Source organism: Gracilinanus agilis, chromosome 1, assembly GCF_016433145.1.
Source record: "Gracilinanus agilis isolate LMUSP501 chromosome 1, AgileGrace, whole genome shotgun sequence".
In the NCBI taxonomy this organism is placed as follows: domain Eukaryota; kingdom Metazoa; phylum Chordata; class Mammalia; order Didelphimorphia; family Didelphidae; genus Gracilinanus; species Gracilinanus agilis.
Genome location: NC_058130.1, coordinates 776,257,284 through 776,274,294, shown reverse-complemented (window position 1 = coordinate 776,274,294; position 17,011 = coordinate 776,257,284). Strand labels below are relative to the sequence as shown.

General features: G+C 44.2%; 1 protein-coding gene across 2 annotated transcripts in view; it reads right to left on the bottom strand.

The window, feature by feature from the left end:
- The window catches only part of NF2 (NF2, moesin-ezrin-radixin like (MERLIN) tumor suppressor), a 71,737-nt gene extending 54,975 nt beyond the window's left edge, over positions 1-16,762 (bottom strand). For both annotated transcript variants that reach the window (XM_044674217.1, XM_044674208.1), the window contains exons 1-3: positions 16,637-16,762; positions 14,758-14,880; positions 10,288-10,371 (exon numbers count right to left, since the gene is read on the bottom strand). In XM_044674217.1, coding sequence (XP_044530152.1) covers positions 10,288-10,371; positions 14,758-14,880; positions 16,637-16,762 — 333 coding nt within the window. The remainder of the gene's footprint in view (positions 1-10,287; positions 10,372-14,757; positions 14,881-16,636) is intronic.
- Positions 16,763-17,011: the final 249 nt, after the last annotated feature.

Genomic DNA, 17,011 nt, shown 5'->3' with positions numbered 1-17,011 from the left:
AGAAAAGGGCTCGAGGGATAGCCACAGTGAGGGAGGAGGATATGGAGGAGTGGTCAGGTAAGGAGTGTGTGGGAGGGAAGCGAGGTCAGCCAAGCTAAGGGTAGGAGAGGGTCAAGAAGGAGGAAAGCAGGACCATTCCTTCTGCCTCATAATTTTTGGTCTTTGTATGCATAGTTCTTAGCACAATGCTAGGCATATAATACGCACTTAATGACCGTTAAATGAATAGAATAAATGTTACAAAGATGCAATGAAAATGGCTTTCCCTTGGAAATCACACGGGAAGCTACATGGCTGGCAGCTTCTTGAAATACTCCAGACATTCTAGTTTCATCTGGCACCGGGACAGTAAATTCCATGACGTCAGGCAGGTAGGCCCTATGCTAAGCACTGGGGATAAATGAAAGACAAAAACCTAGTCTCTGTCCTCAAGGAAATTACAGTCTCTGACTAGGGAGATAACACGCAAAAAAAAAATCATACACTTAAAATCACTGTTAACTAGAAGGAAGGCTGGGGGAGGACAAGGAACTTGGAAAGGCCTTCTGAAGATGGTGTTTACCTGAATCTTAAAGAAAACCAAGAAGCAGAGAGAAAATTCCAGGAACAGAGCCACACACTTGGGTGATGAGATATCATATGCAAAAAAGAGTAAGGCCAGGGGGCAGCTGGATGGCTCAGTGGATTGAGAGCCAGGCCTAGAGACAGGAGGTCCTGGGTTCAAATCCAACCTCAGACACTTCCCAGCTGTGTGACCCTGGGCAAGTCACTTGACCCCCATTGCCTAGCCCTATAACAAATAAAAAAAAATTAATACAGAAGGATATATATAAAAAGATATTAGGGTTTAAAAAAAAAAAGAGTAAGGCCAGAAGCACAGTGATCTAGAGTATTTAGAGGGGAGGAAAGGGAGCTATGAGACCATCGAGAAACATAAGAGAGAGAGAGAAAAGAGATGTCCTTTTGGGGGACAATTACAGTGAGTGGGCATGATCTGGGCAAAGATTTGAGAGAAAACTGAGAAGGAATGGTCAAACAGGTAGGAGAACTGGGAGAAAGCAGCATCCCGAAAATCTAGAGATGAGAGAGTACTGAGGAGAAGAGAGTGAACCACAACGTCAAAAGCTGCAGAGAAGTCAGAAAGGCTAAAAACGGAGGGAAGGCCACTGGATTTGGCAGTTAGGAGATAGTTGGTAACTTGTAGAAAGCACTTTCAGCAGAATGATGAGGTCAGAGGCTGCAGAGAGGTTAGAAGTGGAGAGTCTAATTAGACAGAAGGCCTGGGAAGAGTCCTGTCTTAATGATCCTAAAAGAACAATAGAAAGGGAGAGGAAGGAAGTAGGGGAGGTGGAAGCTGGGAAAACATCTCCCATAATCAGGTATACAAGTAGACATCTATACAAAGAGGAGGAAATAGAGGGAGTGGCTGACAGTTGAACCTCACTCTCATTTGAACTGATCAAAGAATTCACACACACATACAAAAAGATATATACAAAAAGATATTGCAGGGCAGCTGGGTAGCTCAGTGGAGTGAGAGTCAGGACTAGATACGGGAGGTCCTAGGTTCAAATCCGGCCTCAGACACTTCCCAGCTGTGTGACCCTGGGCAAGTCACTTGACCCCTATTGCCTACCCTTACCAATCTTCCACCTATAAGTCAATACACAGAAGTTAAGGGTTAAAAAAAAAAAAAAGATATTGCACTCAAGAGAATGGAAGGGAAAAGGGAGAAAGAGGAATTGGAGATAGGGTAGATTAAGGGAGAGATTAGTGTTAAGCAAAACAAACCCCAAGGATGTACAAGAATATTTAAAACTCTTTTTGAGGTGGCAAAGTATGGGAATGGTTGGGGAAAAGGCTGAATATGCCAGGATATGTAAATGTGAAGGAATACTATTGTACTTTAAAAAGGATGAAGGGTATGGCCAGACCAACTGACTAGAAACCAGTCTCAGAGGGTGGAATGAGACATATTTTTTTGAACATAGTCAATGAAAAAAAATCTGGTTTTGCTTGACCATATATGTTTGTAATAAGGATTTTTTTCTTTTGTCCTCAGGGAGAAGAGGGGAAAAAGAGGAAGATCTTTGCTGAGTGAGAAGCTAATTTTAAGAAAGACGTGAATGGAAGAGGAGGAAGTGAAGGCACCAAGTATAGTTAGCTTTCTATGGAGTATGGCCACAAAAGGGAAGCCCTTCAGAGCAGCAACAGACACAAGCAGAGACTGAAGATTAGCAACAATGCAGGGATGACAGAATTGTCGGAGTAGACCCAATGGAATGGAATTAAGAGTATGTAGAGGGATTTGTCTCAAAGAGAAGAACTCTCTCTTAGTAAGAGCCAGAGGTTAGGGAAGAGCTAATGGGAGAAGATACCCGAGTGATATAAGGAGGAAGATGAAGAGGGAGCTCCTAGTGAATGAACTCAGTTTTTCAGCAAAGGCTGAAGTGAGCTGAAACGGTGGTGCTATGGAAGGCTTGAGAAGGGGAAAAAGGTTTGGAATAGGCTCTGTAGTGAGTGGATGAGTAAATCAATTAGGGAAATGTGAAAAGACTGCCTTGCTTCAGTGAGGGCACAACCAAGATTATGAAACAAATTTGTAATGGACCCAGCCAAAGTGGTTTGATGACTTTGTATGACTGTTCAGCAACGTGTGACTAGAAGCAAAGATGGAAGACAGTGGGAATAAGCCAAGGCTGGGGAATGGCGTCAGGGATAGAACAGGAAGACAAGGGACTCAAGGGAAGAGAATAGTGCAGAGATGAACTAGCTCAACAAGGGGTTGAGACAGAAGAGAAGAGAGAGTAGCCAGCACCTAGGAAAGAGGTGGGGGGGGGGGGGGATTTCCAAAGACCAGAATCAGGTCCTAAGATAGATGGAAAGTTGGAATGAAAAAGATTATAATCAGATAAAGGACTCTGAGAACAGGAACATAGAAGTGGGTGATATCAAGCTCAAGATATGACCATCTTTGTGTAGCTGAGGTAGAGGGGAGGAGGAGGCTGTGGGAAGTGAAGAGAGTGAGAAGCTGGCAATGAGGGTAGTTGAAGGAAGAGAGGCATCTATCTTTATATTCTGAAGTTCCTCAGTATGAAGGAGGTGGGGTGGAAAGACTAAGTCAGGCTCTGAACTCACAGATTAAGGCAGTATCCTGAAGTTCCAAAGATGAAAGACCCCAGAATCTTTACTGGGTAATAAATGTGGAGTAAATGAATCTCAAAGGAAGAGAAGTTATGAGTCCAGGTGGTAACAAGGAACAGGTAGTATTCATACCCCTAGTCCCACCACAGCCAGTGAGCTGCAGTGAATGTGCAGCCAGGACTGAAAAAGGCTGGCCAGGAAGCAGTGTCATCAACAGGGAGGGGATGAGAAAAAGAAAGGTCTAAGATGGAAGCACATCTGTTACTTATGGAATAGGCATTCCAGATGGCACAGTGGAGGGCTGAGGCAGCCAGGCAGCCACCCAGCACATACTGAGCACCTACTATGTGCCAGACACGGTGTGATGTTCTGGGAATATGAAAAGTTTGTGCTCTCTGGGAGCTCACATCTAAGTGGAAGAGAACATGCAAATGACTGTACAGGAGAAATGAGAGAGAAACAGCAGAGCACTGGCATTAAAGAGGATCAGGAAAGACTATACAGAAGATGAGATTTCAGCAGACTTGGGGGAAGCCAGGAGGCAGAGATGAGGAGGGAGGGAGGTCTAAGTAGAGGGGACAGCCAGTGAAAGAGCCTGGAGCTGAGAAAGGAGGGCCATGTGTGATGAACGAGAAGGCCAGTATCATGGAGTCACAAGGGCATCGGGAGACAAGCGGAGCACAAGGTATAAGAAGGCTGGAAAGGGTGGTTTTGGAATGGGATAATGGGGTGGGGGAGCTGAGGGCAGAGAATAAGGGAGCAGGCAGTGGAGGATGAGGAATGGGGTTTGCATAGTAACAGTTTAGAGTTCAGAATCATTGGAATAAGGTGCAAGCTATCCATTTACGAATGAGTCCAGGCCAAGCAGAAGTGGTTGGATCTCTTGTGATATCTGGAGGGAGGCAGGCAACTAGGTTGTTCAAGGCCTTCCCTCAAGACCCAGATTTTCTGGAAGGTGGTGATATGTTCTGTGAGGCCCAGAAGGATTATCTCACAGCTGAAGTAAGCAGAGGAATAGCCTGGGGGGGGGGGGGGGAAGGGTGTCTAGATAGGAGGCAAAATCTGGCAGTTTGAGACGGATCAGCAAAGGCCTCCAGGAGCACTTAGAGAAAGCCCTGGAGTGAAGACAAGAGGATAGAGGCAGGTGATCTAGAGTCAGGGACGATTAAGCTTAGGGTCACCCCTGAAACGTTAGAGGATGCAAGGCATACTGTAGGCTCCTAATAATTGTCAACTAAAAATACCAAATAGCAGCATTCTTCAGTAAACTCTAGGGATGTGATTCAGTTGAGCATAGAACAATCACTGGTATTTATAATAATGATTCTAAGTCATCCAGAAAAGGTTAATTGTGTTTCTTGTCCTCAGTTTCAGAAGACAAGGAAGTGCATAATCCATTTTTGAAACATTTTCATAAAAAAAAGACAAACTATAAAATGTTTTGGTATTTAAAGAGTAAGAGTTTTAGTTACCTGGAAAATTTAAACGACATGGAGTGGCCCCTTTTCCACTCTCATGGGAGATGTTCAAGTCTCAGAAGAATTCAAGTCAGCATCGAAGACAATTAATAAGAGCACTTCTGTTCATCTCCAACTTGGCTCCTTCTATCTACCTAAATGTGAGGGTGAAGGGAGGAAGGTAGGAGGAAGGATGGATGGGAGAAAGGAGAGAGGAAGGTAGAGGAAGGGAAAGGAAGGTGGCGGTCCCCAGCCCCAGCAGGGGGAAATTGACCAGAGCCCTTTGGGGCTCAAATAAAAGGTCAGAGAGCAACTTGGGGTTTAGAAGGGCTGGAGTTTATTTAAATTAGAAAAGGGAAGGGCTAGGGAAAACTAGGAGGTAGGTAGAAAGGAAAAAAGGTGCCAAGAGAGAGCTACTAGCAGAGAGCTCTGCAGGGTTCAGGGTAGAGCATTAGCTAGCCTCCAGGCTCCGGCTTGAGAGAGCTAAAGGCACCTAAACCCTCTCTCTTATACTTTCTCTGACGCCTCACCTCCCACAAAGGAAGTGGGAAGCGTGGGGTGGGGGGGAGTTGCAGCAGGGAGCCCTGGGAGTAATTTTAGTAATAATAGGCTTAGAGTAATTTTAAAAGACACAAAACCCATAACCTCTGCTTTTTCTCTCACCCGTACATGTATGTGGGTCAGTCAAAGAGAAGCTGAATACAAAGAGGTCTGTAGGCCCAGATGACAAGATCACTGTCAAACCCTTAGCACAGTCTTCCAAAGATGCTTTTAATTAGTCCAGGCTTCAAAACAACACTTTTCCAAAATTAAATCAACTGATGGCTGAAGCCTTCCAAGGTGATATGCTGTCATGTCAATGTGCTCCCCTTCCCCCAATCAAAAGCCCATCCTTTTGATTCAAGCATAACTCAAAGCCCATCCAAGAAATGTGGCTCTTGCTAACTGAACCATGTGATTAATATTTGTATTTATACTTCGAGGTTAATTGTCTCTTTATGCCTTGGAATTAATTGGGTCTATATCATTCAAGCAGCTGCCATATTATAATGAGTGTATTTGTTCCCAACGACATTCCATATGTTAATGAGCCCAATTCACTTTCTCCTCCATCCCTAAGTTGTACAAGCTAACCAGCCACATCAACAATCCACACAAGTAAAGAAAGCACCACTAATTCACTGGCAAGGGAAGGAGGCCAGCCTGACTTGGGACAAAGGGGGTCAAAGGAGCCCAGCACCTGCCATCACTTCCAGTGACAGAGCATTGAAAAAGCCCTTGTGTTCATAGGATCTCCCTAACAATCCTGCGACATGGCCATGGCAGGGGTGATTCTCAATTTCAAAATGAAGACATGCCGACGAAGGCTACCTGGTTAGAAGGTGATGAGGCCAAAATGTTGGACTCCAGGCTCAATATACTTACCACAACATCAGAGGGGGCCTCATAATTTCAAACACGAAAAATACAATTCACAATGGGGCTACACTATATAAAAATGTATCAAGACAGCCAGGTGATTCAGTGGATAGAAAGCCAGGCCTAGATATGGGAGATCCTGGGTTCAAATCTGGCCTTAAGATACTTTCTAGCTGTGTGAGCCCACACAAGTCATTTAATTCCAATTGCCTAGCCGTTGGCTTTCGGCACCTTAGCTCTGCTCCGCTCCACAGAGATAGGAAATGTTTGGGGCTGGATCTGAACCCGAGACCTCCCATCTCCAGACTTGGCTCTCTATTCACTGAGCCACCTAGCTGCTTCTGAGCCTTAAGTTCTTAAACCCTGGGTTTAAGGAAACTATTCATTTTAGACCAGGTTCTCTTTACTTTTAAGACACAGATAAATCATAGTGAGCTTTTCCCTAAGAATCGTGAATGCTGCTTCTAAATTAATATAAATTCCTAATTATTAGAATCAAAATTTATGGGATTTTCTTGCAGTTAAATCTCTTTAATGAGACACCTCCTGTTCCCTGGAAAAAGGATTTTTTTTTCTTTTCTGGACAGGTGGATTCTGAAGGAAGGTTCTGATCATTTGTTGTTTAAAATCTATGCTAAGAAAATCCAGCCTTTTAGACAGGTGCCCTTCAAACAGAGGAGGTCTCCTTGAAGGCTTCAATCTAGTTATAGCTGAAGAAAAAGTCATGCTGGAAAAAAATTGGAGTGAGAGCCAGGCTGTGTCCGGATTTAATGAAAGTGACAGCACCAGCTTCAGCACTGTCAGGAGGATAATGATGGAAGGAACACATTTTCCCAATTATTAATGTTCTTCTTAATCAAAGCATAAAATGATGTGTGTTTGGTTGAATTAAACCCCTCTTTTGTTTTTTAAATTCTGTTGTGTGTGTTTTTTTTTTTTCAGGGGATCAGTGTACTTAAGCTATAAAGTGCCCAATAAAGCCCAGAAATCTCTACCCTCCATCTGTCAGATCCTGTATGGATGACTCTGGACAGGTCACCTAGCCCTACATTCCTGCCTGGGATTTCTCATCTGTGAAGGGTATAGGAGCCCAGGAAGTCTTGTGAATACTTAATGAATGTAGACCTCAGTTACCAGATGAATAAACTGACTTGAGCACTTCTGTTAATCAGACAAAAATCTTATATTCATTTAAAAAAAGGGTTTCTTTACATATATATCTTTATAATATATCTTTCATTATCTTTATTTCCAAATATATCCTTCCTTAGAGAGCTGTCCCTTGCATCAAAGAATAAAAAACTACAAAAAGTAAATTAAGAAAACTGAACAACACCATCAGCAGAGCTGGACAGCAAATGTGAGGTCGCATCTCCCTACCTAGTCACCCCCTAGTTCTGCCACAAAAGGAGAGACATTTTCTCATCTCCTCTCTGGCAGGCTCTGGTTCATCTGCTCCTCAGAATGCTGCTCTGAATTCTTTACATATCGCTCCTTAAGGTACAGTATTGTGTAGCTGTCCTCCAACTGAGGGATACCACTTTGTTTCTAGCCTTTTACTACTACACAAAATGCTGCCCTCAATGCAAAGATTCCCTTGGAGTACATAGCCAGCTCAACCACTTTCTTAGTATCATTCCAAACTGCTTTTCAGAATTGTTGAATCAATTCATAGTTCCCCCACTAATTTATTACCGCCAGGCCTCCTCCAGCCTCCCCTATTGATTATTCCATCTTTTGTCTCCTACATTCATTTCTTCCTCACAGAGGCAAACCATTTCCTATCTTTGGCTTAGGTGGCACAGAGGAGAAAGCATTGGAAATGGAGTCAGGAAAGACTGAGTTCAAATCTGGTCTCAGAGACTTACTAGCTTGGTGGCATTGAGCAATTTACTCAGCTTCTGTTGACCTCAGTTTCCTCATCCGTAAAACAGGGATAATATCAGGACCTGTCCCAGGTTGTTGTGTGAAGTGCTCCACAAGCCTTAAAGCGTTTCAGAAACATTGTTGTTATAATTACTAATGTCATAAGAAGCAAGCTGAGAAAGCAGTTTTCCAGGTAGGGTTGGAAGAATGTTGCTGAACCAGGAGCCGAGAGCCTATAGGCTGGTTTCAGTTCTCCCCTGACTACCATCGTAACATTGTAGAAGGCAACAGAAATTTCTCTGAACTTTCAAGACCAAGAATATAAAGTAAGAAGGTTCTGGTAAATGGGATCAAATGTCCCAGCTCTGAACTTCTGTGATCATTTTCTAATCATTGTTACAGGACCACTAGATGCCTCATTTGTCCTTTGAAGCAAAGCCAAGATAGAAGAACTGGATAGATGATTGCTCTGAACATCCCCCAGAAAAGAGCATCATGGAACCTCAACTCCTAAGACACACTCTTGTGCTGCTAAACAAGGAAATGGAAAGAATAAGGAATGAACGAAATAGAAGGGGCTTATGTTTTTTAAGCTACCTTTCCTTGAAAGGAAATACAACAGGAGGATCAAATGTAATTGACTTTGCTACTGACAGCAATGCAATGATCCAGGACAATCCCAAGGGACTTATGGGAAAGAGTGCTATCTACATCCAGAGGAAGAACCATGGGAGTAGAAATCCAGAAGAAAACACATGATTTATCACTTGTTTATATGGGTATAGGATTTGGGGCTTTGGATTTAAAAGATTACTCTATTACAAAAATGAATAATAAAGAAATGGGTTTTGAGTGATAATATATGTATAACCCAGTGGAATTGCTTGTCAACTCTGGGAGGGGGGAGGGAAGAGGGGAGGGAGACAACATGAATAATGTAACCATGGAAAAAATTTTTAAATAAAATTTGAAGTAAAAAAAAAATAAAAGAAATACAACAAATGCTGATATTATGTCCTCTGCTGGATCCTAGATAAAGAAAATGAAGAACCCACCCTGCCACCCCAGCACTGCTGCTATATAGTTATCATTCATAGATATGGATAAGTCAAGCACCTCGACAATGTTCAATGACAAAATCTCTACAAAAAGACTTACAGCATCAAAGATGCAGGTAAAAGGGATGCTGAGGGTCAAAAGACCTGGGTTCCAATTCTAACTCTTCCAGTAATTAAGTTACATAACCCTGGGCAAATCCTTCAGTCCCTCTGGCATCTGGATCCTAATATTTCTAGTAGGAACACTAGTCTGGATCAAGGGTTGGCAAACTATGGCTAGCAGGCCAAATCCAGCCTGCCACCTACTTCTGTAAGGCCCGGGAGCTAAGAATGGTCTTTATAATTTTAAATAAAGCTTGATGCACTTAAAAGTATATAAGCCATTCTTAGTTTACTGGCAGCCCTCCAAAAACAAGCCTGGAGTTTGCCCACCTCCAACCTCAATGATTTTTAAAGTCCCTTCCCCCTCTAAAATATCTAGACCTAAAAATGTGGGAGGACAAGCCACATTCACTGTGTGTCCCTAGAGGGCACAGTGCTGTCCAACTCTTCAATGGCAAAAGTATTCGGGGTTCAGAATGTGCTGTGGCCATGTCTTAGGAAGAATGTTGAAATGAGGCTGAAATGGCTCTTCAAATGGCAGAGCACAGCACACAATGGACTGTACCCTCTTGGTTGTTAGTATTCATCAATGGAAAGAAAAAGTGGGACAATCACTAAAAATGATCAAGGCAAGCACAGTGGATGGGACTCTGCCCACAGTTTTTTCAAGTAATTCAAAGAAATATGAGAAGATGGACACAACCAGAATAACAATATACCAGTGATGGACAAACTTTTTAAAGAGGGGGCCAAAGGAAAGGAAATGCTCATCGTCAGTCTGTTTCTAAGGCAACTCTAAGTTTCATTGTATTGTATCCTACTCATTTTATTCGTCAGATTAGGAATAATGTCCCGCAGCTGGATAGAACATTTCAGGGGGCCCACATCTGGCCCATGGGCCATAGTTTGCCCATCACTGCAATATACAATAACAACAATAATGTAAATGAAAATAATCTCAAAGGCAGACAAATTCAAACAACCAATTTCAGTCCTGAAGAACCTCAAGCCAGGTGGGTCAGGGAAGAGTGGTTCCTACGCAAGGATGCCTGGCTCCTAGATCAGGTGGTTCTTATTGAGCCCTTTGGTTTTGCTGAAAAGGAAGGCTCAATAAGCTGGTGTCAAAATAAAAGACCTTAATAACCTTGAAAAATAAGCCAACTTCCTCTTCCAGGACAGTCTCTCAGTCCTAGCTTCTGACCCTCAGGGAGAACAAGCAGGGCCAGTGCCTTGGAGCCTACCTTGGCCTGGACAGCATAGGAAGCCAAGAGCACTGAAGCCTCAGGAGGGCAGTAGATCTTCTCATCCAGAATCTGCTTCTTTACCTACGGAAAGTACAAGGGAGAGTGTGAGAGAGCAGGCATGGTCCATGCAACATGGCCTAATGGTGGATGGTTGCAGATTCTTCTGACAAGGGTTGCCCAAACAAATAGGTCGTTAATGACTTTTCTGACACATGATGTGGGTCTGGCACTGCACCAAGAAGCCAGGGATAAGATGACTGCTTGTCTTCACCTGAGCATATACTGAATCAGCAAAAACAAGGTCTGTGTTGTCAATCAGAAGATGATGTGTGCGCCAGACACAAAACTGAGTAGTTAAGAGCTGACAGCTAAACCTGAAAATGTTCCACCTTGGGCCCCTGCTGAATCTGAACACAAAATCAAGGCTGCAGGGACTGCCCAGCTGAACTATCACTGAGAAAGGGCCAGCCCTGTTCCTTTGCTCATTCTAAGGAGAAAGGAAGCAATAAAGTCTGAACAATTAAACTCTTAAATGCTTACAAGTCCAGGAAATAGAATTCTTGGGTCAGAATGTTGGATTTATGTATCATCCTGCCAACCTGTAGCATGTCAGAACCCCAAAGAGGTTCACATCTGTGCTGATGCAAATAAATTAAATAAAGAGGGTTAATTCTGACTCCAGGCAGCTGTGTCTGAGGGACATCCCAATGTACACTGTAGTTCAGTCTTCACCCAATCACTCACACTGCAATATGGGAAAACTTGGGAGGATGCTACACTGTCACACTGTGTGTAGGCATCATTTCCAAGTACTTTTAAGGGAACCATTTCTTTAACATTTAGGCTATCCCTCATGGTTCTGTGGCGATCAACCCCACACTCGAGATTTCTTCCCAATTTTTAAAATTATCTTTGCTTTCTTGGAGTTAAAAACTAAATTCTGGATGTTTGCAAATGTTGAAAGTAAAAGGGTCCTCTCACCTTTTTATTCCATGGCTTAGCAGAAGAGGGGAGATACATATGTGAAATCTCTTCTTTTCAAGGCTAAATCTCATCTGTCATCTTCTTTGTCCTCTCACCTCTCCATCTCTCCCCTTTATCTCTAATTCTCTATTCTCTCACCTTCTCTGTTGCCTCACCCACCTGATTCATCTTGAACTTATCAATGTCCAGGAGAACAAATGATGAGAAACACCTTTGAGTCTAGCTACCTCACAGGGTGGTTTTCATGAATGTACATTTTATTCTAGTTGTGGATGCTGTTATGGTGGTTCTGCACCAAACCATATAAATCCCTTCTTTGTAGAGGTGCCCAAACCAGAAGAATCTCCTGGCAATCAGACCAAGAAAAAATATAGCACTACTATAGCCCTTTTCTTTACTAATGGCAAGAACTCTTCAAAGCACCTGACAGCTTCCAAAGCTTTGGAGTGATGACATCTAGTGAAACTAAGAGTGACAAACTAGAAAAGGAAACGAGATGACACAAGTTTGCAGGCCGGAGCTCTGTGGAAAGACATGGGCCAAAACTGCCTTGAAGGTCAGGTCTGGGAAGGTTTAAACCAGCATGGAGAGAATGAGAAGCTGTGGATGCCAGTGATTCACTGAAGTATCAAAATCAGATGGCAATGGGTCTGGGGGCTGCCAAGTCATAGTGTTCATTCGTACCACGCTGCAGAGAGTTACCACTGACCATTCCTTCCATGTCAGATTTCTGGGAGACTGTCAGAAAGCATGTCTGGGGGGCATGTCAGGCCTAGGTGTGCCATGCTCCCACAGCTTCTGTCTCTCCTATTCAACTAGAGGGTCCTGGAAGGTGGGAACCACATCTTTATAGAACTGACAGAATCCAATAGTGGGAGGGAATGGGAGAGGCCAATGCATCTGAGACCTCATTCAAGTATCTCCTACTATGCTCAGCGGAAGAGGAAGACTAACTGAAGGAGAAAAGTATGCCACTAAATTGAACTTCCACTGAGCACAACAATATGCTGAGGGCTCAGGCTCAAATGAATGATAATAGCACTACATGACAGACAACATTCACTTCTGGGAAATTATGTAATAATCCCGCTGCCTCCCTTCCTCCCCCCAGCAATCTTTTCTATTACTGACAGCTGGCACCTTGGGGCATAAGCAGCAGCTCAGGCACAAATCGCTGGTAACTAACCATGAAATTGTGGAAGGCCTGTGAGTGCACAGGCAGGAGGAAGATGAGCCAGACTGGTGGCCTTCTGGTCTCCCTGTGGACCATGCCCAGCCATGCCCCAGAAACACAGCGGCCTGACCATGGCATGTCTCCTGACTTCTGCCATTTGGTCCAATCCAACAGGTATCACCTTTTGAGAGCTCAAATCTCAAACTGAGATGCCTTTCCCAGGGGCTCCTCCTTCATCTTGGGGCTTTCTCAGAATACCCCCACCCTATCCTCTCTCTGGTTTGTGCCTCTGTTTACTGGCATGCTGTTTCCCCTACCAGATTGAAAGATCCTTGTGGGTAGAGTCTCTCTTTTGCCTTTCTTTGCATATCCAGTACCTGGTACACAGCAGGTGCTTAATAAATGCTCCATGACTGACTACTTCCTGGCAGTACCAGGTGATGTGGGATATACATCTGCAAAAGCTCCCTCCTTACCTGGACTTCATATCAAGGAACGGAGCTAAGCCATGACTGACTACAATGCAAGACAGAACAGGATAAAGGCTGCATTAGCATTTAAAAATAAAGTCCTCCACATATCACAAGAGGAGACATCCTCCCTTCTATGTGGGAAGGGTAGTGCTGTGACAGAACTTCTCAGACTCGTTCTCCTTCTGCCTGCTGGGCCCCACCGATGTGCTGAGCCCATCTCTCCCTGTCACCTATCCAAAAGGCTGATACCTGCTGTCTCAGGCAGGCCCCATTCTCCATTCCCTCTATCCCCACCATCACTGGCCCTCACAAATGCCCACTCAGCCTAACACAATGGCTTTCTAACAGGAATACCACCTCCACTATCCCTGCAGCCCCAACCCCCTACACCAAACTCATGTTCCTTTATACAAAGATCACGTGGTAACAGAGGGTAGGAACTAGAAAGCTGGGCAGGAAAGAAAGAGGCCCATACTAAGGTCCTGCCATCAGCACACACAGGCCCCAGACCCCTGGGCAGGGGCCTCAGGCAGCCATCTAGGATGCTATGCTGCAGAGCAGGGGTCACTCTTCTTCATTGGAAGCTCCCCATGCCAATTATTTCAAATATCTGGCCAAAAAAAGCAAAGAAGTGGCCAGCAGGTGCCTCTGTTCCAAACATCTTCAGTGGCTCCCATGGCCATCTGCTTTGCAGTCCTGGCCCTCATGCCATCCCTAGTACCACCAGCTGGCACAGTCATTCCCCAGCCTCTGCTTCTCTACGTCTTCCATGCTGGTCCTAATCTACTTTTGGCTGTATGTCCAAGATGTCCTGCCCTTTTCTATCTTTGCTCACACTGTAACCTGGATGGGGAATGTCCTTCTCTGGCAGTTTGTCTGAGGAACCCCTCCTCATCCTTCCAAAGCCACCTCCTCAAAGGAGTCTTCCTAGATGTGTCACATGCAGGCAACATATTCTCCACATGCCTCTCCTGCCATCCAATCTGCCCCTCTCCTCACTGTGGCTCCAATCTCACCATGGCTTAGACTCTGACCAGTGCCCTGACTCCCATCCCTCTGTCCCCAACAGTGACACCACTTTTAACTCAGTCATCTCTACTCTGTTCCCTTCTCTCTAAGACCCAGCCTATCAACCCTCCTACTCTGCCAAGCCCCAGCCTGGCCTCATCTTTGTGCTCACTCACCTCCGCTGCCACTTAGGCACTCTTCTACAGAGCCAGACCAAGATACCCGGACCAAACTTGTTAACTCTTCTCAAGTGGGCGACCCTTTCACTTCTCTCGGCAGATCCCTTATCTCACTCCCCAAGGTGGTTACCTGTCTAGCCTCCTCATTCTCCTCCTACCTGTGGGTCTTAACTCCTTCTTAGCAGATGCCTTTCCTCTTTCATCACCTCATCAGGCTCTTTAACTCTGGGGACAGCCCACATCTCTGTCCCAGGTCCTCTTCTCCTTTCTCTTTATACCTTCCCTTATGGTCACCTCATCAGTAATCATAGATTTAATTATCATCTTTATTCTGATGATCTCCTAAATGATATTTACAGACTAGGAGCAAATGGGCAAATCTCTAACCCCCTTCTGGGCCTCAATGTTAAATGAGGGGCACGGACTGGACGGCCTCCAAAGGACTCAAGCCCTGAATCCTATGGTCCCACGTGGTCTCGATTCAAAGGTTAAGATTGCTCTAAAGACTCTTCCTGTAAGGAGTTTAAGGGTTTGTTCTGCTGATTTCCAGGGGCAGGTATTTTTGCAATCAGACAGGCAATCTGTAAAACATCCTAAGAGGGACATTGATCTCAGAGGTAAAGGAGAAAGAAGGGATACACTAGGATACCTGAAGGAAGAATAAATGCTGGGTGATCTCCTGGACCAGCTCTTCCTCTGCATTCTCTGGATAAAACTTGGCCAGGAAGTGGAAGGTAACCGGCTCTTCCTTTGAAACATCATGATCCAGCACCTGAAAAATTGCAAGGCAAAAAAGATCAACAAGCTGAGAGCCTGCTCTGGCCCCAGCCCACTGCTCACTCTGGGTAGTGAGGATTTCTTTTTCTCCTGAAGGCACAATGCCTCCCAAAGGCTATGACTCGGCAACACAGAGTATGCACAACACTGCAAAAACGGCTCCAAATGTTCACTCCACATTGCTGTCACTGAGCTAAATGACTCTCTAGGACCTCAAGGAATGTGGCTTTTTTTTTTTTTAAAGAAAGGAAGTGGAGAAAAACCAATCCTCTTTTGTTCCAATTACAGCTCTAAGATGTCTTCCAGGTCAGAAATCATGGCAATAAACCTGCCAGCTTGTGGTAGGCCTGGTTCGAGCCACGTCAAGGGTTGGAGGACTCCTGGAGCATGGCTTTCTCCTGCTCAACCTTAGTCCATGTATTGGGCTGGAACCTGCAGGTAATTGCCAGAACAGAAAAAGGCATGACCATTGCCTCTAGAGCAAACTCCTGAGATATTTCAGGGAACACTGGAGTTCTGTAGGCCCCAGTCTAGGAACCAGAGCCCCGAGCCAATCTGGCAACCCCATCCACAACCTCCCCAAATGTTGAGCACCTGCTTGCTTTTGCATTCAGGACACAAACGTGTCATGCTGCATACTACAAAGTTCTATTAACCTGTCATAATTTATTTCCTCTGAGCAGCAGACTCTATAGCTCCTATGCCCTCAATCCATCATCCATTTTCCTAGCAGTCAGGCATAATTTAAACTCACTTTGTTTAGAACCACAAAAGGAGCCAAAGAAAAGTTCTACAGCTTTTTGGGTATACAATTCTCTTGCTCAAACTCAATGGAGAAATGCCCAAATTAGATATAAATCCCGAGTCAATGCATCACCACCCAGTTCAGCCACCTTTCAAGAGTCCTTGCTGTGAATTCTGTCTTGCTATGTTTATAACTGCAAGGGACTCCAAGATGTCAATTCACATGAATAGATATGTATGTGTATACACAAATGCACACACACACACACACACACACACACACACACACACACACACTCTGAGTTTAGAAGTTAAGACAGAAAATAAAATGAAAAAAGCTCCTGGAGTGTTAGGCACAGAATTAGTGCAGCCATTTTTTAAGAGTTGGGGATATAAAGCAAAAGGCCCTGTTCCCAAATGCCCTCAAGAGAGAGGAGTGAGAAATTCTTCAAGGCATCGCCTGCTATTTCAGACCGTGTCCAAAATGCTAGAGAAACACAATTTCTCCTGTCTCAGTCAGCCTATTACAGAAATGGTCATTGCACTGAATGCTATCAAGAGAACTCTATTCCCTTGGATTCCAATCTGATTTTAAGTTAAAAAATTTGCTTAAATTTAAAAACCCTGCAGAATAGTAGAAGCCCTGCTGTGGCCTTTTAAACACATAACCTGCAACAACATATGTGGAAAAGAATTTTTGTTTTCAAAGGCAAATGAGTGGCTTGATTGATTAAAAGACCTAAAGGCAATCGTCAGCAGCCTGGCAATACTGAATAAACAAACCAGGACAGCACTAATTTCACCTTGGTTTATATGACTTGAGCAGTAGAACCTGTGAGCAGGGGAAAACCTGGAGGATTTCCAAGAAGAGCCTTTTGCTCTCCTCTGAGGGTCTGTATAAAGGAGATTCTCACCTGACAGATAAATATAAAATAGAGATCTGCCCAGTAAAAGAGCTGGGATGAAGCCAGCCTTTTGGCTCCCCCATTTCCAGCTCAGGGACTGACCTTTTTGTCCATTTTGAGCCAGGCCACTGTGTCCTTAATTGTATACTGCAGTCCAAAGAACCAGGTTTCCCGTAGTCCCAGAGTCCGGCACACCAGGTCAAACAGGTCCTTCCCTTTCCATTTCATCTGCAATGAAACCAGCAAAAATCAGACTCTTCTCTCATTCAGCCAGTCCTAAGATCTTTTCTCTGTATTATCGATTTCAAAGTACAAAACTCAAATTAAGACGGCTGGTGAACACAGAACACAAAACGAATTTTCCCACCAATACTGTACAAAGGAGGTTGGCTACTATAGGTGGAAAACAGCACTTGAAGTATAATGATTTAATAACTATAATGCAAATATACTGAGAACCTCCTGGGGACATTTCTT